General features: G+C 25.9%; 1 protein-coding gene across 1 annotated transcript; it reads right to left on the bottom strand.

Annotated features, from left to right (window-relative positions):
* Positions 1–661: 661 nt before the first annotated feature.
* On the bottom strand, positions 662–24832 carry Mys45A (SDA1 domain containing protein Mys45A). The gene is made up of 21 exons (XM_043041929.3): positions 24454–24832; positions 24046–24150; positions 20763–20861; positions 19321–19503; positions 18429–18494; positions 18067–18159; positions 17787–17855; positions 16431–16538; positions 16229–16298; positions 14018–14121; positions 12075–12132; positions 11929–11987; positions 11758–11834; positions 11008–11105; positions 9553–9629; positions 8849–8972; positions 6545–6678; positions 3180–3397; positions 2053–2137; positions 1169–1321; positions 662–755 (listed from the first exon to the last, which is right to left on the bottom strand). The coding sequence occupies exons 1-21, from the start codon at positions 24541–24543 to the stop codon at positions 711–713; spliced, it is 2115 nt and encodes a 704-aa protein (XP_042897863.2). The 5' UTR covers positions 24544–24832; the 3' UTR covers positions 662–710.

Below are 24832 nucleotides of genomic sequence, written 5' to 3'. Positions count from 1 at the left end.
ATGACCTGGAGAAGTAATTAAAATCTTCAAATATGTCTTCTTTTTTTTTTTTGAGTTTATGATTATAACAACTATTTAGTGATAAAAAATGAATATTAATCATGAATATAAGCTTATAAAGTATCTCTGTGGCTCTCCCTTACAAACAAATTAAATAAACTGTGTATTTAAGTTCTACCTTTAAAAATTCGATTTCCGGAAACTTAAGTGATCAATGATTTTTTGAAACATCTGGACTTTCGATCTCCGGAAACTTCCGGATCACTGTTAGCGAAAAATCCGGAAATCAGGATTTTTTCCGGAGCACAATCAGCCCTGTGATTATCAAGTGAATTCAAGTACATAACATACATTTGTTTTACCAATTCATTTAACTAACAATTCAGCTGATCAAAAATATTGTCATGTAAGACAAATAATAATTATCTAGTAGTAGCTTTTTAACTGGAAAGAGATGTGAACAAGCTCAAGAGCTTGTTAAGTTTACTCATGAGAAGAAAATAATAACATTCATAGTATTTTTTTTCTATAACAAAGCGTAATTAAGTACAATTAACAATTAAAGGAAACAATATAATAATTTCACCTATTAAAAAAAGTATCATCCAAAGCTACACTAGCTACGTTTAAAGGTCTGAACAAAGAAATATGTACATATATATATATACAATAATTTTATTTACAAAGGAGGTTTACAAAACTATTACAGCCTATTTATTCTTTCTTCGTTTTAACAATGCATTCCTCAAGGAAATCTGAAAAAGCAAAATTTAAGTTGATATACATTTTTTCCTAAAACACTAAACTAAAATATGTTTTAATTTAAATTTTTTTATTTAAATTAAAGAATAAGCCAATTTTTTAATCTTTTTATTAAAAAAAATATATAAAAAATCATGATTTTTATCGACCCTGTTAGTATTCGTATCACTGACATTTCCTATTTGATAGCACAAAAGGTGAAACTATACAATTAATATAGTTCATAAATATAATTAATAAATAAAATTTTTAATATCTTCTTAAGTAGATAATTCAAAAGTAAAAAGATTATCTAATATAGATTTTTATTAAGATAACTTTTATTACTTAACCAAAGAATGCTAAAACTTTGCTAATAAATTGTTTCAGTATTTAAATTTTCAAATTAAAGTAGCTTAATACACACCTGTTTATCTTTAAAAGATCGTTTTGTTTTGGACCTGACTTTGTGTTTTATCATCATAAATGCTTTCCGCTTGTTATGCTCCTTTTGAGTTTTACCAGCACTAGGATTTTTCTTTTTTTTCTTAGCAAACTTTTCTCTTCCTTCACGACTTTCCTGCAAAAAATAATACAAAATATATTTAAGCTACATTAGCAGAAATCTTTTAAACCATTGCTATTTTATGAACTAAAATCACTCTCAAAACTTACCAAATTAATACATGAAAAGTTTTTATTACTTCACATTAGGATTCTAAAGTGCGTCTCTTAATAATCTTAATCTTGTCTTAAATTAATGCCCAGAATCAATTTCGGAAATATTTTTAATAATTATTATTTTAGACAGCTTGTAGTGTTAATTAATTTTAGTTGAAAGGTACAAATCTGTTGGGAATCATAAAGCTTTAAAAAAAATAAATAAAGAGAAGTTAAGTGTACATCCACTTCACACATGAAATTAAAAAAAAAAAAAAAATGAACACAATGTAAACAAAAAAAAAATCAAAATATATATAGAAATTTGGACGTTTTTAATTTTCTTTAAAACCAATAGATATAATGTCACAATGGGTGAGATTTGGCAAAAATAAAAACCAAAAATAATTTTGTTTTCCAAAAAAAATAATAATAATAATAATAATAAATAAAAAAATAAAAAAAACTCTTGAAATTTATATAAATAAAATAATAAAGTTAGCAAAACATTTTTAGAATTGCAATATTTAAGTAAATAATAAAAACTGTGCTTATTAACAAAAATTCAATGCTTTAAATACAAGTATTACATCAAAGGTCAACAAACAAATCCATAATAATTATTAAAAAAAATGAGAGAAAAGAAATTACCAGGACAGTAGCCAATCTTGTTTCCTTATTGGGTTTGGGTCTTTTGTGTAATTTTTCGATATCTTTTAATGACACAACTTCTCCTCTGAAAAAGAAAATATATAATAAACAAATGCAAAAAATAACTCATAGTTAATTTACTAATAACAAGGGTAATTATGACCAAAAATTAAAAACCCTAAAAAATTTTGCTGCAAACACTCGATATCAATTTATAAATTTTACATGTTTAATATATTTTTTTAAACTAAGATTTATATTTGAATTACCTACCAATGAAGAATATCACAACTTTTTAGTAACTAATTTAAGAAAGAACTAAAATCGTGTGAATATGAATCGCAACATTGGATTTTAAGAACGTGAAGATATGAATCGGTGCGTGGGATTTTTAAATCACGCATAAATACGATAATCGATGTTTCATACTATAAACTCTGGAATACGAATAACAACATTGGATTTTAAACTAGCGTGAATACGGATCGCTACATTGGAATTTAAAAACGTGAGATTACGAATCGTGATATTAGTGTTAAAAATGCATAAATACAAATTGCAATATTTTTAAATCAAGTGAATACGAATCACAATGTATGATTTTTAAATCACGTGAATAAGATTCACAATGTGTAACTTTTGAATCAGGTAAATGCGAATGTCGAAGTTTGATATCTAAATCAGGTAAATGCGAATGTCGAAGTTTGATATCTAAATCAGGTGAATGTGAATCGCGCTATTAGCGGATTCCGGTGTAGTTTAAAACATTAAAAACTGCAAAAATCCGACAAACCAAAAAAAAAAAAATTGGTGGAAGAATCGCATGAATGAAAACGCCTCGTTGCTGCGATTTAGCGAAAATGCAATAATCTAAATTTCAAAATGCAGAACTCAGGGTCGTATTATACATTTCAATTCGTATTAGCCAGCAAAACAATGGTTTTGAAATTAGCGGATCATGTCCTGCTCTTATAGCTTCTAGACCTGGAATGATGATACAATAAATCCGGAATTCTGGTGTACATCCAGAATACAATCACCCCTGTAATAACTAGCCAAATTAAAATTTTCTGTGGCAGCTTCAAAACAATGAGTTAAAAATTACATTAAAAGATTTCACTATGCACCTATTAAGTTCTTCTGCATTCATGTCCTCTTCTGCCGCCTTTCGTTTCTTTCCTTTAGCAAATTTTACTTGTTTAGAAAGTTGAGCAATCTTTACTTTCTTAAACTCTTCTTGGGATAATATCCTATTCATGGAAACTGCCATTGCTTTTTCTTTGTTGCTTCCTTCACCACTCTTATTTTTATCTGAGGATGAAATTTTCTCATCATTCTGGTCATCCTGAGAATAATAAAGAATTCTGTTAATGTAACTATTACAATAGTTAGCAAAACAACATTTCAAAATTAACAATTTTTTTTAATAAAGTGGAAAATCTACAATTAAAAAAGTATTTTAAAAGTTAAACTTTACAAATACATTAAAAGTTAAATTGATTACTACATTTACATTCTATTCTGAATTTACATTTTAATTAAACATGAGTTTGGTACCAGAATTTACAGAGTCAGCACTATTTTAGAAAGTTCAAATTTATCTGAAACTTCAATACAGTCATGCCAGGATTGTAAATGTAAAAATTAAACTTAATTTAACAAATATTTAGCACAATTTGCAAATACACATAAAAAAAATTATATAATTATACTTCAGAAAAAACAGATGCTTTAAGCCCAATAAAAATAACATGAAGAAATGTTAACTCTCAAATAATAATATTAAACTAAAAATGTTTTATTTTGAGGAAAGAAATTAACAGAATTGTTATCTGATTTGTGCCTATTCAAATGAATTTCATTTGCAGACAACAAATACAATAAACGGAAGAATAAAGTATGTGTATTTGGTATAAAATCTTTATAAAAACAGAAAAACTATTCTTTATTTTTAGTAAATGAAGATTTTTATGATATTTAATTTTTTTAATTACTTCTCTGATTATTTTCAACTAGCAATTTAGACGACAAAAAAAAAAAAAAAAAATCTGAGGTGGAAACAATTTGCAGATGCTGTGACAATTTGCAAATCTTTACTGGAACACTTCTACTACTGGGAAAATGAGTTACAATTATTAATTTACTTGAAATGAAGACCTATAACATATTAATACATTTGCTTAATTAGCAAAATTTGAAGTTAAAAGATTCAACATGGTTTAAAAGTCCAGAAAATTTTTTTTAATTTTCAATATCTACTTTTTCTTTGCAGTACAGTTCATTTTAAAATACAAAGTGCCTTTCAGAATTCTATAGATTAACTTTATAGAATGATTAAGTGAGTTTTGATCATCGACATTGAATGCTGATAGGCATTCAATTACTTTTCTTAATTCATAAACACATTTCATCTGGATCTCTTTATACTCTCCCTCCATAATTTATTTAATTCTTAATCGTCAATTCTTCCAAGGAAGTGCAATCCACAACTGTAACTTACTTCTTTCAGTTAATAAAGGACAGAATGAAATTTATTAATTATATACTACACATTTTTCAAAACTTGAAGAAATAGAAAATTCTAATTATTTAGACAAGAAATAGCAGAGTTTTCCATTTTTAATACATATGCCAAATACAGGGTTGCCACAGTAAAAAATGAACAAAAATAGTTGCTTTTAGTAGCCTCAAGCATGAAAATAGTTGCCTAAAACTATAAAAATAGTTTTAGGCAACTATTTTTGAACAGGAGAAAAAATTTATCAAAAATAGTAGCCAAATAATTAAAATTGTAGCTTAATTGTCAAATACTACGATAAGGACTGGTTGATGTCAGAAATTTTAAATCGTGATACATCGTCCGTTAGACATCGCGATTTAGCATAGGTTCAGAAATTACCTATGGGAAATCAATCAAAAATAAATAAAAAGGAATAAATCTATTACAAAAGAAAATATTAATTCTAAACATATTCTACTATAATATCAATATCATTGCTTAATTTTTTTAATTAAAATAATAAAGAAGTCAAAGTAAAAGTAAACCCAAGGTTTATTTCATTTTTCTTAAATTAAAGATGATATAACATTTATTGGTTTAAAAATAATAACAAAATACCTTACATACATGCATTAAAATTAAAAGGAAAAAAAAAAAAAAAAACGAAAGTAGAAAACAAACCAAAGAAATGTTCACTTTAGGAAAAAAAAATTTTTTTTAAATTATTTGTTGGAAAAAAAAACCATGCTTTTGAAACATCATTAGATCCTCTTTTATTCAATTATTTAAAATAATATAAAGTAGTATTAACTAATGGTCAAATTCTGTACTGAATAAATGTAAAAATATTTTTACTTATTTACTATTATTTTCGTTTTTGAAAATAAAATTGACTAAAGATTTATTTCTTTAAAAATGACACTGACTATCTAATAAATGATAAAACAAACAAGTATTGAAAGAATTTTAATAAAATTAAAAAAAAATACTTTAAGTACTAATGTTAAATTATTAAAAAGCGTCCAAACATTACTAAACTCTTTATCTAATTTTTAAAAAAAGATTTTTTTTTTTAAACTAATAACCCAACTTTTTTAAAACTTTGTTTTCAGTTTCTCAAAAATAAAAGAAAATTAAATAAAGGTAAGCTTTACTTTAATTTTTTTATAAATAAAAACAACTGAACATTTATTGGTTTAAAAATAATCAAATTATTTTACTTACCTACTTTAAATAAATTTGAAAAAAAAAACTAACATTTTATAACAAAATTAAGTACAAAATACCCCTATTAAATTGTATCGCAAATAATAATTGAAAAAACCCAATGAAGAAACTTTTTTAATTTTTATTTTGTTTTCATTGATCTATTGAGTTCAGAACGAAAGTTTAAGATAACAACGATTGTGCAGCAATCACAAAGTAACAGTAGGTCTACGAAAAATAAGTATAAAAATAACTTCGCTAAGAGTAAAAAAGTCTCCCAATAGTCGCCTATTCCTAAAAATAGTTGCTTTTTTAGCCTTTTCAGGCAACAAAAAAAAAAAAAAAAAAAAAATGCCATAGTCGCCTAAGGCCGAAAATAGTAGCCTTTTAGTAGCCTGTGGCAACCCTGCAAATAAAAATTTTATTTTACAAAACGCCATAATGATTTCCTAAAAGGATGGCTTTAGCATGTTTCGATATTGTAATGATTCCGTTATTGCAGATTTGTCTTTAAAAAGCGGCTGATTTCTACAGTTCACTGAATTTATTAATAGAAGTCACTGTATTTGATTTTATTGATCAAATGCGCAATTTGATTTTAATTAAATATGCATTGCTGTATTGGTTGCTACAAACTTCTCCAAAAACTCAAATTTCAGAAAATCAGTTTAAAATTATCCTACAAACTTAACTTTCAGAAAATGCAGAAACATAGTCCTTTTTAAACAGCTCAGAGAGGTTTGAAAGTCAGTTGACAAGAAAAATAAATAAATAAATAATATTTACCTCAGCAATGCTGTTTTCTACATCCTCTTCCTCATCATCTTCTTCCGCATCAGACAGTTCATCCGCTGAATGAGATACATCAATCCAACTACCATCACTATCATCTGCATTCTCTTCTTCGTCAGCCTTACTTTCTATAAATTACACCACTAGGTTAAATTACAATTATTTTAAACCATAAATTAAATAACTCTTCAACCATTCCACAAAATTGAAAGGAAAAAAAATGGTTTAAAATTATTTGTAACTTTGCATAGCTAGTGGAGGGAAAAGACCGTTTCAGAACTTTTTGAGTTAAAAGCATGCTAACCAAGAAATTATTTATTCAATTAATTGAATAATTTCATGAAATTTACTACTTTCATACATAGTACAAATATTATAATATATTTATGCCATTTATATACATAAGTTAGTTTGGACCCTAAATTAATTTAGAGAGAGCTTATTCAGATTATGTTAAAATGCCAATGATTTTATTTAAAAAAACAAAAACTTTAGGGGAAAAAAAACTTTAGGTCAAACTTTTATGTACAAAAAGGAGACATTAATCGGATTCAAGGCACTCCCTATAATAAGATTTTATGATCTTTACTCTTGAAAATCAAGTTTTATACATACATTATATTTGTAAATTTTTTACAGAAATCATCTAAAAGGGATAATTTATCGAAATAATCTTCAGAAATATTATAATCATTAATATTATTTTAAAAGGGTGAAAAGTAATATTATTTTATGGGTAGCAACAAAATTTTAGATGAAAGCATTGCATTTTTTCAACCAGTTAACTTGTGGGTAAAATTCTACTAAAATTTCTCAACCATACAGTACTTTTTCATTAAATAACAGATGTAAAAAAAAAATCAACATTTTTTTCATAATAATTAAGTTAGTAGCAAAAATTTTGGGAACTGCAAAGACAAACACTTTTTAACATAAAAAAGGTATTAGAAAACTTAAAAAAAAAAAAAAAAAAAAAAAAAAAAAAAAAAAAAAAAAGGCATTAAATATTATAGGAAAAGAAAATAAATTTTTTTTAAAAAAAATATGGCATAAATAAATTGTGTTCATTTATAAGTTGCAAATATATTAACAATACTCTGTTTATAAATACAAAAATTTGTAAAGTGAAAAAAATGAAAAATAAATTAAGCACATTCCACTAAATTTAAAAAAAAAAAAAGATGAACAATGTTGACATACAGTTTTTTGAAACCAGGTTAGAAACAAGTGTGTGTGCGTGTGTCTTTATTCTAATACCAGGAAAATTAAAAACATTAAAAATTCTAACAGGGTTCCCACTCAATTTGCAAAAAAATTCTCCGACTTTTCCAGGTATACCAGATAAATTTCAATGAAAATTGAGACCACATTTTCATCAGAAAACTTTCATTTGTTTTATAAGTAATATTAGATTTTCTGAGAAAAAAAAATATTAAATCAGGATGGGAACATTTCAGCTTGACTAAAATGAATTTGAATGAAATTTTTAGAACAAATAATTGTAATAGATGTAAGAATTATTTAACTCAAATCTCAGTAACTGATTACTGTTACTGACAATTTTAAAACTGGTTATTTTCCAGGTTGATAAACTCTGATTCCTTCATTTGTTATGCGAAATATAAGACTTTCTGTATAAAAAAATATTATTAAATGAGGATGAGAACATTTCAGTTTGACTAAAATAAAACAAATAACAATTTAAAACAAATAACTGTAATAGATGTAAGATTTATTTAACTCGAATGTCAATAACTGATGACTGTTACAGAGAATTTCAAGAGTGGTTATTTTCTAGGTATGAGATAGGAGAATTCCAGGTTTTTCCTGACCCGTGGGAACCCTGTTCTAAGAATATGTTCCCTAAAATAAAAATTTTCTTAGTGACTAAAAATATTTTCAGTTTAAAATTTCAGGCCTAAAAATCATTTTAGTGATATAAAAATGCAGAGTAATTTGATTTAAGTATAAATGAATAAGATAACAGTGAGTGACCATGCAACAGCATTAACAACACATTCATGATGATAGATATTTTTTTAATATAAAAGGATGCACATATGAGAACCAGTTTCCAAACAGCAAAAAATAAGACTTATTGAAGATAAAATAAGTAAATATTGGGATAAATATTAAGAACAATATATTTATATCAGGAAACATTATGAAGTTCTAAAAAGGCAAAAAATTTATAATGCTGTATTTATAATGGCATACTTATGTTTAAAAAATAATAATAAGTCATTGAAAATAATAAAGGTTAAAAGTTTGAAATAACCAGAAAACTTGATCATTTACTTTTATCGGGTTCATCTTTAGAAGGATCTAGTGATAGAACTTCTGCACCAGGAATAAAAGATTTCGCCTGTAATACACCGTACTCTAAAGGTTGTTCCTCTTTAGAAGCTTCAGTAGGCTTTCCCTGTTATTAAAAAAACAAATCTTTAAAAAAGTTAAACAAAAGCTCTAAAAATGCTTTAAGACTTAAATTAGAACAGACACATTCCTGAAAATTTTCAACACATTTAATTAAGCTTCAGCATTGCAAGAATTTTACTTACACTAGAATAATATTTGAATAAGTCAAGGTCTTCAAAAATATTTGAAAAAGAATAAACCAGTAAATTCTATTTCACTCAAACTATTTTATTTAAATAAGATTTTGACAAGACACACATGAAAATATTGTACAGTATTAATTGTATTATTAGTTGAAATATAAGTTGTTTGTAAGATTAAAATTATCGAAACAATTAATAATACTTCAAAAGAGAAGAAACATCAAAATTGTCTTGATTTTTTAAAAGCAAAACTTTAGCAATACCATGTCAAAAATATCCAGAAAACGAAATTTAAGCTTAGCATAAATAATTTTAATTGCATTATACATGAAAAAGAAAAAATTTAAAAAATTATATCAATACTATGGATTTTCAGATTCAATTATATCAATACAATACTATGCATAACAAATAAAAATAATTATACAAAAAAATATTTACACGGAATTTTCTCTGCAGCAATTTAGGATTGAGTTTTCGATATAGTTGAATCAAGGATCTGGCAGCCATCATAACATCTTAAAATAAATAAATAAACAGAAATTTGTTAATTATCACTAAGTTATTAAATTAAAAATCATTATTTAAAGCAGGGATGGCATGTTTCTTCCAAAGTGGAGTAAACCAGGGAAGAAACCGACCCGGGCGAAATTGGTTTATTTCAACCCAAGGGAAGGCATGAAAGAAATACTTTTTAATAAAGAAATATCAAGTTCTAAACTAAAATTTTAAACATTTAATTGCAATCTATATTAATTAATAACAAGATTTGAAATTAATGGTATACTGTTATTCCAATACCACTAAAATTTGATTTGGACTACCCTAAAATAAACTATCAGCAGTTCCCTTAACCAGCAATCGATATAAAGTACGCTGTATTGTTTTTATTTTTGTGTTTTTTACAAATGTACACATTTTTATCACAATTATGGTTGTAAACATTACACACGTTGTACATTGTAATTTTTCTCTCCTTTTTAAGAAAAAAAAAACTTTAATAGAGGCATAATAAACAGACCAATGAAAATATTTAGAATAAGAAAATTTGTTTAGTAACTAGTCCTTTAGACAAATATTTAATTTTTCAAATTTTTTTTTTTTATATCTGATAATAGTATTACATTTAATTCATTTATCTGTTTTTAATTAAAGGAAAATGAAAAAGCAAAAATTTGAGAGAAAAATAAATTTAATGAATTTTTCAAGTTATTATCATTTGTTTTTATTTACTAACAACAGGCAAATTTGAATATTCTCATTTTAATTTTTGCATTATTTTAGAAATCTAAAGGTAATTATTAATTAATAAAGTAGTTCTAAGTTTCTGAAATAATATTAACAATAGAATTAGAATATTCTGACTCTTCTCTACAGTTTTTCTAATTGCCAACCATGAAATCTAAGCAGTCTAAAAAATGCTAGCAATAATAAAAGTTTATTTTTAGTTAATCATAAGATATTTATCAAAATGTTTCCAACAAAATGAACAGCATAGTTTTCCAATTTTACTGAAAAATAATAACAATAAAACCAGTATAATGTCTTGTTAATCAATAACAAATAATTTTTTTAAAAAATTAATTCTTATTCAATTCTATGTAAACAAACAGCTTGAACCTTGAAAATACTTTTTATAGAATAGTTGAAATTTTAAAAGAATAAATGGAAATATATTAGTAAAGAAAATATCTTCATACCTTCAAAACTAATGTCAAATTTTCATTTTAAATTTGTCAGGTAATACACAGATATTTTGTTTTAAAAAACAAATAAATTTCATAATGTGTACTCAATACAAATCTGATAAATTTGCATTGAGATAGAAAAATTAAAAATCATAATTAAGAGAACCATTTATATCTCTATTATATATATGGCAATGCAAAAGCTCACTTTTATTTTTAAATTTCTTGTACTGTACCAAATCTTGCAATAAATCTTGATCAATGCAAAAAGGGCTTCTGATGCATATTTCTCTTACTGCATTCAATCTGAATAAAGGGAATAAAGAAGACTAATTATTAAAAAACATGTATGAAAAATTATTTCCTAGGAATAAAAGCAATTTCTTTTTACCTATTACATAATTATTTTTAGTCACATTTTAACTTCAGAAAGTAAGCTCAAAGAGAGGAATTATTACTTCCTATTACTAATTCCAATTTATTTTGCCAATCAATATTCAAATCAGAAACCACTACCTTTTTAATAATTTGAAAGTTAAAAACAAGCTAATTGTGGATTCTTATTTACTAAAATAACAGATCTTGGTAAAGCAAACAATAAGCCTTTTCACCAAAGAAAATTAAAAAAAAGTCTCACTTTAAATAGTCTAAGCTAGAATCAGAACTTCAAAGAATTGTCTTTAAGAAAATAATTGTAGCTTTTAATTCCTGAATTTTCGTTATTACTCATGTGCAATATAAGTTATATAAATTAAAATATACATATATATATATATAAATAGGAAGAATTTTTTCAACTTTAAATTAAATAAATTATGCTTCTCAATTATTCTTTTCTGAAAATAATTTTCTTTATCATTTAAAATGGTGAACACTGTTTAATTTGAAGAAAAAAAAAACAACAACATGAAATGAAATGTGGTTAAAAATTTATAAATTCAACACCATCAATTCTTACCCAACTGTCATTACTTCAACAGAGTTCCTTTCAGTAATAAAATTATCAGAAATTGCTCGAAGAACGGGTTCTAATGCCTAAAGATATAAAATAATGATAAAATATCTATAATACCGGTTAAAATGCATATAAAAAGGTCAATTTTAATATATATCTTCTATAAGAACTTACATCTGGTGGTACATGTTCATGAGTTGCTTGTGCAGCAAACATCAAAATTTTTGTGACCTCTATAAAGCAACACAAAAGAACATAAATCTAACAACAGAACTTGCAAATATACAATTTCAAAAAGGGAATATCAGATAAATACTAACCTCTTTGGTGGGGCTTCATATATCGAACCAAGAAAGGATAGAAATTCAATAAAATCAACTGCAAAACATTAAAGAATTACAAATTCTGTATTGTTTCACCAAATAATGAATTCACTTTTAAACTCAAATTTATTATATTATCATTTAAATCAATAGTTTTTTTTGTCTTTCTTAAAGACAGTTGCAACATTCTGTTAATCAACAGATTAAAATGTGCCAATCCACTAACGTTACAAACCAAGTTACACTCTATTTACATTAAGTTTTCTTTAATTACTCTTTTTGGCAACCTTGTTGAAATGGCACAAGATGGTAGAGCCATATGATTCAGATTTTTTAATGTTTATCGATTTGCATTTCTTAAAAGTTCTACGTAAATTATCAGCTGCTAATTTTAATATTACTTAAGCAGCATTCATATAATGTTAATTATTTCTTAGTACAAATATAGGAGTCACTCAGACCAGTTATTTTGCTTTTACTTCTCTCGTGCAAATTGATTTTCTTCTCAGCCAGTTCATTAAAAGGCGAATTTCAGAACTTTGCTCTATTAGACCAGGCAAATAGTGTCCTAAAGCCTTGAAGTAGAGGAGTTACTAGAACTGTTTCTTTATAATAAAACTATCATAATAGGACTAGATAATATATTGAAAATACGTCAGGCAGGCTTTTCTGTTAGACTTCGGGAAAGATGATTATGAAGAAATATTTTCATATAATATTTGATATTTTTTTGTGAATTTTGTTTTCCGTGTTAAGATGTTTTTCTTTTATTTCTCCCATGTGATAAGTCACTTAGTACAAAAATGTATAAAACTAAATAAGATACAATAAACAAATTGCTAAAAAAAAAAAAGACAAATCATTTTGATGAAAAGTATGAAGTAAATTAGAAGATCATTAGAGCTGAGAGGGAGCAATCTAAAACTTTTCAAGAGTAAGAAGAAAAGTTTAAAATTTAGGAGTTATTAATCAAATTTTGAATCTTAAGTTACATATCCTTGTTTTTTATGATTCATTTTAATTCTTAATGATTTATTTTTGCTTTTAAACTTAAGAACTGTGAAGTGCTGAAATTTTGATAATCAGATTTGGATTTTGTTATCTAAACATCATGCTAAATAAATGACACAAAACTATTACTGGAATGTCAACCTGTTGCGTTATTTTTCAAAAATAGAACTGAAATTTTTAAATAATAATACTAAACACAATTAATAAAGAGATTTCATTTTTGAAACAATAACTGTAAATGAAAGCAAACATTCATAATTTTTTATTTTATATATAAAAAATATTTTTTTAGTTTTTAAAAATTTTCTATTATTTAGCATTCAAAACTTAAATATGTAGTACTAGTACTTATCATTAAAAATTTGTTCCACTATAAAAAACAGTTATATGGTCTATATCACAACTGAAATAAATAGCAAAATATTGCAAAACAAACTGCAGTCTAAAATTTTTTAATGATACAAATATACATGGTCCTTGATTTGAGGTAACTTATTACACAATATTCACATTAAAATAGAAAAGTAAGGGAGTTATAATTAGGGCATACAAGCACCTTTCAAGCACTCAAAAAATATTTTTTATCACCTTCAAAAAAAAAAAAAAAAAAAAAAAAAAAAATTAAGATCTGTACAGTAATGAAAAAAATCTTTTTCCTATTGTTTTAAGTTCTTAATTTAAAAACAGGAAATCAAAAAATTTTGAAAATCATGCATTTTTTGCAATTTAGAATGACAATCGATACGGCAAAGAAAAAATCTCTTTTTAAAAGATAGAAAACTAAGCACTTTCTACAAACCCCAAATAAAAGAAGCACCTTTAAGGGCTTTTAAAAAACATAAATAAAAAATAAGCACCTTTAATCACTTTTTAAAAACGCTATGTACCCTGTTATTTATGATTTTTTTTCCTGCAAGATTTAAACTTACTTCATGAATTCCAACAAGTCTTGAGATAAGATTCATAATCATTAACTTTATTTCATATCGTTCATTCATTGCTTGTAAAGTTTTCAGTAACTTTTCTGCCATGCCTGCAAGAAAGAGTGTAAGATTAATGGCTTTTAATAGAAGTGGACATTGAATCGCTGTAGTATAAAACTTAATGATGATGCTCATACAGGGAGTAAGCAATTCAGAGATAATTATACTTCTAATTATTCATCAGGAAGTACGGCAATTTGAAATGCTTTTTCATAGCAATTCCTTATTAACAACTCTCGCACAGACGAAGGTACAAGCACATTATAAAAACTAGCCAAAAATTTGAGAAAACTTGATTTATAGGCATTAGCTTTGGTAAATAAAAAATGATACATTGAATTCAAGTTATAAAATAAATGAATGAAATATGGTATTTCCACCATATGCAGCATTAGCAGTCAAAAGCATTTGAATATAAAAAAATTCCTCAATTCCTGCTATATTCTAAAATAAAAAGCAATTTTTTTCAAAATTTTCTCAGAAAATTTTAACACCTAGCGCCATTTTTTTGTTAAACATAGCAATTTTAAATTCGAAAACACCTCCCCGACCCTATAACATTGATTACCCATTATTAGAGCTAATTCAAGTGTATTAAAATCTTCTGAATCTTGTAGTATAGATCACTTTTCAATGTTTCTGCAAAATATTAACTTTTCACCTGACTATTTTATTAGTCAAAATTAAATTTCTTAATATAGGAAGTCAATAAATTGATATTCAAATTTTGTCTTAACAGAAAATTTTAATTTTAATAACTTTGATGAATAGTTAAGGATAACAGACAACTTTGAAACAGTGTACTTTATTTATACACACTGTATGAAGTTTATCTAGCAAAAGAAGTAAAAATTAGATAATAAATAAATTATTTGACAAAAAAAAATGCACTTACAAATTGAAAGACAAATTATAACAGGAATAACAATTCTACTTAAATTTGTAAACCTCCTTTTTTTTTTTTTTTAATATTTAAAAAAAAAATTTTTTTTTAATAAATCTTTATAAAATATTTTTAAATAAAAAGTATAATAAAAGTATAATATTTTTATCTAAGAAATATACAACTGCAGCATTTGTACATCTGGGCTTTAGTAATAACTGGGCTAATAGCTTTAGTAAAATGGTATTTGCATTTTTTTTTTAAATATTAAGGAATAATTCTAAATTTTTTTTTAACAATCTTAAAAAGAAATTTAATTATGCTTTTTGTTGTAAACCTTTATAATTTAATGCATTTAGTACAAATTTTTTTTAGCATTAAGTACAAAATAAGTGCCTATACAATCCGTTTTATAGTTATCCTAGCAAGCTAATTAAAACAATAGTTTAAGTTTGCTAATAAAATTTGAAAGATGATCTATAAAATAGTGCTTTGTTTCTGTACTTCATGCATAAGTCTATGTCACATAACATGCCATGATACATCAGGTCTTGAGAAATGGAAAGTGTGACAGAGATGAAAGGTTAAAAATATTGAAAGATTTTGACATTATTTTATAAACTCTTTTCATCAAAAAACACAAAATAGGAACATTAAGCATACTTTTTTATTTGTTTGAAACCTACACAACTAATAATCTTTACATGTAAGTTGAATGGCAATTACCAATAACAGTGCATTTGTCAAAACTTGCAACCAGGTGACACTTTATATTATACTAATATAACTCTAGCAATATTTCTTTAAAAAACTCAACTAAAAAAATTTCTTTATTGTTTTTCTTTAAAAAAATAAAATATTTGGAAAAAAAAAAATAAACTTATACACCTATTGTCACATACCTCAAGTTTTGTGTTGTCCAAGTCAAACGGATTTAATTTTATAATATTACGAGAAAACTGGAAACAATATATAATATACTAACACTAAAGAAACTCAAAGTATCTATAATTTTTCAAGTAGTTGCGTACAGATTAGGTTTGAGTCACCAGGTAGAGATGCTGGATCAGTCAACATTTCAATATAAAGTTACAATAATACACAACACAATAGAAAAACCAGTAAGAACATACAGCCCTTTTAGTGCTGCAAATTGTATATTAAGGTACATAAATCAACAATTCATCCATTTTTTTAATCATAATTTTTATTTGTGCTGCATTGTATTCAGTATTTCAAATTAAATGTTTGTTAGAATATGTTGCTTTACAAACCTTGAGGATCATGAAGCAGATGAATAGCAGAAAAATCAAATACTTCTTTAGATTTTTTCTTTTTCGATTTCTATATTAAAAAAAAAGAGAGAGAGAGAGTTAAATTAGATCACACAAAAGTGCCAAAAAGAAACAATTTTTAAAACACATGGCAACATTTTAAAATAAAATAACTGAGTCAACATTAAATCCTGCAACTTACTTTTAACACTTGTTTTGTTCTTTTTAGAATTCGCAACCTTTTCTTGGTTTTTTTATTAACTTTATTAGCAGACATTACATCTCTGACTGTTGGAGTGTCATCTTCACTCTAATAAAAACAAGTTTCAATTTAAAAAACACATATTCCAGTATTAGCAATCAGATTATTATAAAATCTCTTTGAAAACTAGAGAACATAGAACAAAAAAAATTACGTACAACTTGAAACATTTTTATTAACTCGGTGGCAGAATTGTGATGACATTGTTGCAGAGTTCTTGCAGAAAGATCTTTCCTTTGGGAAGTAAAAAATTTAGCTTTTTTTTTTCTGCAGAAATTTTCAAAAGATTTTATATTTCCTTCACAATTATATTCCAAAGATATTCCTTTCAGAATTATATTCATTCCTTTCTTGTGCATCCGAGTGAAAAAAAATTTTTTTTTGATTTTTCTATTCTCATTTGCAAAATTTTTGTTTTTCTTTTCTGTAGAAATTTTCATTCTATATTTTCATGCAGTTATTACTACTGATTCCCTCATAGCTTTTAAAATCCGATATTTTCAATACATTATTTGTTACAACAACTGAATCTCGAAATGAAAACACACACACATTTAGTAACTCCCTTTTGAAGAGTCCGATTCATGTGGTTTCACGGTCGATCTTTTTTTTGGTAGTTACTTAACAAATTTTGTGATTATTTAAAAATTTAAGGCCGAATTATAAAATGTGAAAAAGGAAATAATTAGTGCATTATCTTCCTACAAAATGTGAGAATATAGCCCATAATATTCAAATAACAAAAATATCACACATCCAATTAAAAAAAATTACTTTATTTGATTCAATTTTAAATTTATCTATTATGACTTAAATTACTAGCATGTATATTTGTTATTTTTAAGTATCTTGCAGAAAGATATCAGAATTAGAAAGGTATGTTGCAGAAAGCCTGAAAAAATTTTGCCACAGTCTTAATTAACAATATTATTATCTTATTTTTGCAAGTTATGTCTTTGCAAAATATTGTTTTCCTGAAGAAGCGCTGCAACTTCTCTGTAGTTCGTTTTTAGCTCACTTAAAACATAATCCAGATTAAAAATTTATTGGAAAAATCACCATAACACTCATATAAAATAGAAACAAAATTTATGAAGTAATACACTTAGAAGTATGTATTTGTACCTAAGAGATCGGTGAATTAATTTTATTGGATTTCAATTCAATTCCAATACAAACAATACTAAAAGTGAAAAGTTTGAACAAAGCAACAACAAATTTAAAACCACCTTGAAATGTAATTCTACTGCACAGGTTACGCTTTAATGTAGATAAAATATTAAATAACCAACAAACCTCTGAATCACTATCCTTTTCTTCCTCTTCATCAACACCTAAAAAGAACTGATGAGCAGCAACTAAAATCTGAAAAATGAAAAGAAAGCAAGTAATTATAAGTTACTATAAAATATTATTTTAACTTGACAACAGTGAATACAATTACCTATTTTATTAAATACTTATCAAACATAAATGAATAATTTTTTTTCCAATATTTATTACTAATAATAAAGACAATGAAGAAATAATTAGTCTATAGACAGCACTAGAAATACCTTATTTGAATAATTTATACCTTATTAACATCCGAAAAACATGCAGTCGCAATGGCATTGACAGTTTTAGCATCCCTCCAAATGTGTCTCTTGTAAAGTTCAATCATTATATCCTAATCAAAAAGAGAAGAGAATACTGAAGGATTTAACTTATCATAAATTTGTCCTATGATTCTAAAATAATTTATTATATATTATTTCAGAAATAAAAGAAAAAAAAACAAAGTTTTTTTTCTCATTTTAAAAAGAAAAAATAATTGTATTTATATTAGAATAATAGGGCAAAATGTTTTATCCTAAGCTTTAACAAACAGAATATAATGTCTTAAAAAAGATGTATTGTTTAGATACTTTTAATGTATATAATTTAAACATCTTTTACCAATGATACTTTTGCAGCAGTTGCGTTACGATCACTCAGCATTTTATACATGAAATTCTGAAGCACCTAAAGAACAAAAAGAATTTAATTAGGGGGCACACATTACATTTTTTTAAAAATTATTAGTAAAGAACAAAATAAAATAATATTTTTTAAGCTTGAAGAAAACTATCACACATTAATATGCTTCTGATACTAAAAAAATAATTTTCAAAGTGCTGCTGGTTTTGCGCAAGTGTTACACTCAGTTTAATTTATCTTGGTTTGATTTTATTAAGAAAACATAAATAATATTATTTATGTACGATATTTCTCAATTCACAGAAGTTTAAAAGATAATTTGTTCTAGAAATGTTCTTTCATTTTTTGAAAGAACAACATAACTTTTAAAGAACAGGATAAAAACATTTTATATTTTAATAAAATATGACTGTGAGTGAGGATTCTTCTACAAGATCAGATGTTCGGAACATTGTGAAAAAAAAAAAATTTTTTTTTGGGGGGGGGGGGGGGATTTCAGTTTAAAAGATTTTTCGGCCAACTAAATCCATGACTTTCTTTAAAAAATAGTTGAAATCATGACATTTTATGACAAAATTTGTTCAACACCGAAATCCATGACTTTCCAGTTGCGTGAATAACATGTATATAGATACACCTGTATTTGTACAAAAAAGAAAAACAATAAGGTTCAAATAATTTTATGCTTTAGTTGAATAGCATAATTATATATTTCCATTTAATTTTTAAGATCAATGTTACATAATAAAGCATTTGTTAAATGTAGACATGAAAATTTTTTAATAGAACCAGGAGGGCAACACTCATTTAAATAAACAGTATAAATCATAAAAATTATTATAATTAATAAAAAAATAAAATAAAAACTTACACTATTGACTTTTGAATTTTTATGCTTAGAATTTATCTTTTTCAAATCAGCCACAATGTGAATCTGCAAATATTTGCGTAATACCTTGTCCTTGCAACGAAGCAATTCAAAGCACAGCGTAATTAATTCAGTGGGATCAATAATACCTCTGTTTCTCATTAATATCAAAGCCTTGCAAAAACCCTACAAATATACAAAGTAAAAGGAATATTTTTAATAGCTTAATTATAATACACAAATAAAATATTTTTCAGGGGATCAAAAAACAGCTAAAATTTGATATATTTCAAAAAATTTCATGAATCGATTCGTTTATATGTCTTTCGATTAACCCAGATGATCAGGAAATATAATGTCCCAGGCAAGCAAATTTCCTAGACTATCGAACTCATACGAATTTGGAAAAGAGTTCAAGAAACAAAGTAAAGATATACAAAATAATAGAATTACGAAGAACAATTAAAATTATACCAAAGAAAGAGAATGAACATAATATTTCAGGTTATACAGTCAGACTTCTATTGAACAAATTTCCATTTTGTTCAAGGAACCAAGAACATTTTGAAAATTTCTTCGTAAAATAACTTCCAATTAGCGAAGAGAATTTTCCATTTATCGAACTTTTTTTTGAGAAGATCCTCTTTCCCTATTTCTCAGAATATTTCAAACTTGTTAACGCATTTTATGGGGAAAATGACCAGGAATTGATTTTCAAAGTCACTTAACTTTTAGAGGAAGCAGTAAAATCCCTTTTACCTTGCATTCCAAACGAAAAACTCAGACAAAATTAACGAATTTTATCAGTAGCAATTAAACTTAACAACGTGTTTGGTAATGTATGTTTAAAATTACTCTTATAATAAATTCAGCTATAATTTTATACATAAATTTAGATTTTTTTTTAGTTGAAAATGTATGTAGCATGACAGTGTAACACTGGATAATGTTTTACTCTATTTTTGCTTTCCATGCAGATTTCTTTTATGGCTAAGATCTATAAAATAAATAGTAAATACCAGTTTACAAGATAAAGGTGAATCAATTGCTGTTTAAATTATGTCTAGTATTCATGAATTTAAAACCTGTTTTGTGTTGTGCAAGCATTTCAAAAGGTGATTTTTTGTCTAACGAATTTTCCATATAACGAACTTATTATCAGAGTTTATCGACTTTGTTAAATAGGGGTCAGACTGTATTAATAATTAGAGCAACTGGTACAAATGAACTTCCGAGGAATAGTCCTCAGGGGGGGGGGGAAGGTAGTCTGCAACCCGGACAATATGATTCTGATGAATAAAAAGTTTACTAAACATAATAATCAAATACTAAATTATAATCAATTTCAAGTCTAATGATTCTCTTCTTAATATCAAATTGAGTATTGGCAAAAATCATACTTTTTACATTTCATGAAAATAAACTAAATTTCATTATATATTTACCATTCTCATACTGGGATCTAATACTTGGTCATATTCTCTAAGAATATTCATAATTTCTGAGGGAAAGTCTTTTAGCTCATCTTTATAATAAGTAGAAACCTAAAAATCATATAAACATAAATAAAATTCATAGTTTTAATTATTACATGCAGTGAAAAATAATATTGGACAAAGATGAATAGTATAAAAACAAATGGTTTATCATTTGATTTAAGCTTATTAACATAGACCAAGATTACATTTGGCCAAACAAATGCAATTTAAATATCAAAAATTAAAAAATCATTAAGAAATTTTTTTATTACTCGATGCATTTAATGATGTTTAACGCTTATTGAAAAAAAATTCAAGCTTTAATGGCAGAATTATTACAAATTTGTTTATTTATTAAATGTGCAAGATTTTTTATTACTGGTATATTATTTTAAGTTTCTATTATTTGTTGTCTGAGTTATAAGGCTGTTCAAAAGATTACTAATCAAAAGGAATTATCTATGTAAACAAGGTTTCTGAAATGGTAGATACAAGACATGGAAAGACTGTCTAAAATGGAAGAATCTATACAATAATAGATTTCGCTACAATAATTTTTCAAGAATTTTCATAAAAACATTAAGGCAAAAAATAAGATTATCATATGAAGGAATTGGAAGGATATCAGTACAGATTAACACAGAAATATTACTGATAAAGCACAGTATTAAGCTTGATATATGGTAGTTTTGTATTGAAATATTAACTAAATGACATGGAAAAAAAAAGAGATGTAAATAAAGGCTAACATATTAGAATATAAATTTCAAAATTTTTTATTCAGTATTACTGCAGCATATGCTATGTTTCCCCATATAAACATATCACAAATAAACTGTTTTACTTCCATGATTATTTGCTTTTAAATTTTGAAACATTTAGTCAAATTTTAAGCTGTGAAGGTCCTAATCACAGTTCTTCAAAGATGTGTGTTTTTTAAATTTTTTTACTGTACTTGTAAGCACGGAAAAGTATGATGAAATGATTGGGAAAAAGTGAAGAGAAAAGATTTTGACTTTAAAAAAAAAAAAAAGGTATTGTGTTTGAGTATGATTGTGCGGCATACACTTGTCCAGAATCCACTCTGCTAACGTTTTTATAAAGTTAAAGAATTGTCCGTTTTTTTCCCAATCATCTACACTGCCTATATAAATTAAGAAGTATGTTTAATTGATTTTGAAGTGATTGGTAGAATCTTATGGTGAGAGACTATCCTTTATAGTTCAGATGCATGTTGTCTTGAATAGGTGTTGACTTTTCTGCATTATGTGTTAAAAGTATTGCAAGTGAAAAGATTTAAGATGACTATGAAGCCAATATTTTATTTCGGTGCATCTGCTAGATATAAGGGTAGTTTTAATTTAAAGACATTTTGAAGGAAATAAAAATAATGCATGGTTTATAAGCTTTACCAGGGGTCTGTCCAGGCCAAATTTACCACTGTTCAGCGGTACCTTCACAAATTCAACTTTGGGAAAAATGGTAGTTTCACAAAATACTTTTTCTTAAAATTTTATTTTTGTATCCCGTAAGAAACATATTTTTGCGTTGAATTTTTAATATAATTTTTAATTTTCACAAATTATGTCTAAATTTTCACAAAATAAGTACCTCTCAGAAAAACCTAGACAGACCCTTGCTTACTTCAATATGTTTATTGCTGCATCTTTCTTGACATGAGACGTCAGTTTAATGTCATTAATAATAGTTTTGAGTGTTTAGCTATATTTTTTTTGTGAAATTTGCAGCAGATTGATAATAAAACTGTTACATTGGGGAAAGATTTGATTCAAATTTTCATTTCTGAAATGTGTTCTAAAAAAATGTTACAAAATGACTACTAAAAGTGAATTTAAATTTAAAAGGGTTGCAATATTAGAATTCAGTTTTAGTAATTTTATATTTTAGATCCGTCGTTGAACAGCCAACCCAATTTTTGGGTTTACGACTACTACTGTTCAACTCCGTAGCCTTATCAACCAATCCAGAAGACAAGGAAACTCTTGGATCAGTACCCCCCAAAGGTATTGATTTGTTACGGGCACATGAAGGGCTTTACGACTCGACAGATTTAACGTGCATCAGTCACCATTTACTACACGGGGAGTCTTCAGCCATTGGGGATCGAACCCACGAACTCTTGGACATGGGCCCAGCTCCCTACCGACCAGGCTATCCCTGCCTAGTTTTAGTAATTGACAAAAACAGATTCTTTAATTTGGCAACGCCAATGAATATGCCTCAAGAGTCATCAGTGAGAAAAAATCCTCTAACAGCAGGTGCACAACAAACCAGTACTAAAATAGAAACATATTTTCATATGCAGAATAGCATCCAACTTGAATTGTAAATTAATATCTATTATTCATAAGCCATGATATCTAATTTCATCTTTTCCTTTAAGAAACTTTGAACCTAGCTTTGACCCTTCTGTAACAAGTAAAATCAATTGAGATAAATGTGGTTTTATATAATAGAATTATTGAGAGTCACGCTCATCAAAAAGAAACAACTAAAATTCAAAAACTCTACTTCCATTAATGATTATAGGAATTTGAAAAATCAAAAGGAAACTGCTGAAAATTAGCAATAAACGATGAGAACATAAGATGGAATGAGTCCTCTAGTCCTAAATCATATGTGCCAAAATCTGGTAACTCAAATACAAAATTTACTTGAAACTAAAACTTAATGCTCTCAGGTTTATATTTTTATTTGTAATCAGGCAACATGTTTATAAAGATAAAGGTCTAATAAAAGCCAAGAACTCGTACACTAAATAATCAGTAGTATGAATAAAAACCATCATCAATCAAAATAAAAATGCACTTTTCTTGCAGTAAGGATTTTCACCCAAATCCTTCAAATTTCTGAGTTTAAGGACAACTAACACCGTCTTCTCCCTAACATATAAGAAATATCTCCCATTTTTAAAGACTTTTTTTCTTTTAATGTTATTTTCAGAAAATTTTTTAACAGGCACTTTTCTGAAACTCAATGCACTCAAAGTGCAAATATAATAAACTTTAATCTAAAAGAATCATTATCGATTCCATATAGAATTATTATACTTTGTAGAGGTTCTGTAGAATCATTATATTTCGCTTTCAAAAATATCCTTAAAAGACAGTTAAAGAGATTTAATAATTAGTTTACAAATTTATATGTGTAAAGCGATTAATTTAAATAAACACTGAGTATAGGTTTTTAAAAATTAACACAAAATCACTTTCCAAAGAGAAAATCATACCTGAGCAAGGAACATGACTAAAGAGGCTACATTTTCATAATATTCGCCAGGATTATCTTTAAACAGAATCAATAAAGATTGATAGTGCTGAAACTGCTGAGTAAACTGCAAAAAAAAAAATTTTAAAAACTCATCAAATCCAGTCAGGAGTCACATTAAAATATAGGAAATTTGGTTTCATTTAAAAAAAAACAACAACAGGGATTTATAATTTTATACAAATTGTATAAAATATTGCAAACTTTAAAACATTATTTTCTTTTGTGTTTATAAATGACAAGAATAGAAATGAATGACATATAATTAATTCATCACAGATATATTTAAAAGCAAACATATATAAATGTTTTTAAATTTATATAACTGTTTAAACTTATTTGATACGGAATTAGTATTTGAAATGTTTACTTCTTCATAGTATGAATAGGCATCTCTTTTAATTAAATTTTGCAATTGCAATATGTTGTAATTTAACTTATCACTAGACGTTTCCTTCATTGCAGATTATTTAAATACCTAATTACAAAATAAAATAAATACTCAGAAAATATTTTAATAAACTATCTCCAGTTTCCGACGTAAGTACGTGAAGGTAAACAAAAACATGTGTAGAATTTATTAATATCAAAGTTACAGTTAAATTTTCAGGAGAGATTTTTTGAAAAATAAAAAATTGGGGTATGCGATTTCGGAGATGAGAGGGAAAACCTGAGAAAAACTCGCCAATCAAGCTGTCGTTTACGTCTCCAGATTCTCTTATGCCAAATTTTTACATAAAGTGTGAACT

Source organism: Parasteatoda tepidariorum, chromosome 1 (genome assembly GCF_982258835.1).
Source record: "Parasteatoda tepidariorum strain Cologne lab strain chromosome 1, Ptep-v5.0, whole genome shotgun sequence".
Taxonomy (NCBI): domain Eukaryota; kingdom Metazoa; phylum Arthropoda; class Arachnida; order Araneae; family Theridiidae; genus Parasteatoda; species Parasteatoda tepidariorum.
Note: the sequence above shows the minus strand (reverse complement) of the source record. Positions and strands in the feature narration are given on the sequence as shown.

Bases quoted from the DNA above. Each gene is read 5' to 3' on its own strand.
- Mys45A (XM_043041929.3), bottom strand. From the start codon at position 24,543: ATGAAGGAAACGTCTAGTGATAAGTTAAATTACAACATATTGCAATTG. The intron at 24,151-24,453 runs GTAAACATTTCA...TTTTTTTTGCAG, and splicing joins CCTATTCATACTATGAAGAA to TTTACTCAGCAGTTTCAGCA. The intron at 3,398-6,544 runs GTAAATATTATT...TATTATTCTCAG, and splicing joins TAGAAAACAGCATTGCTGAG to GATGACCAGAATGATGAGAA.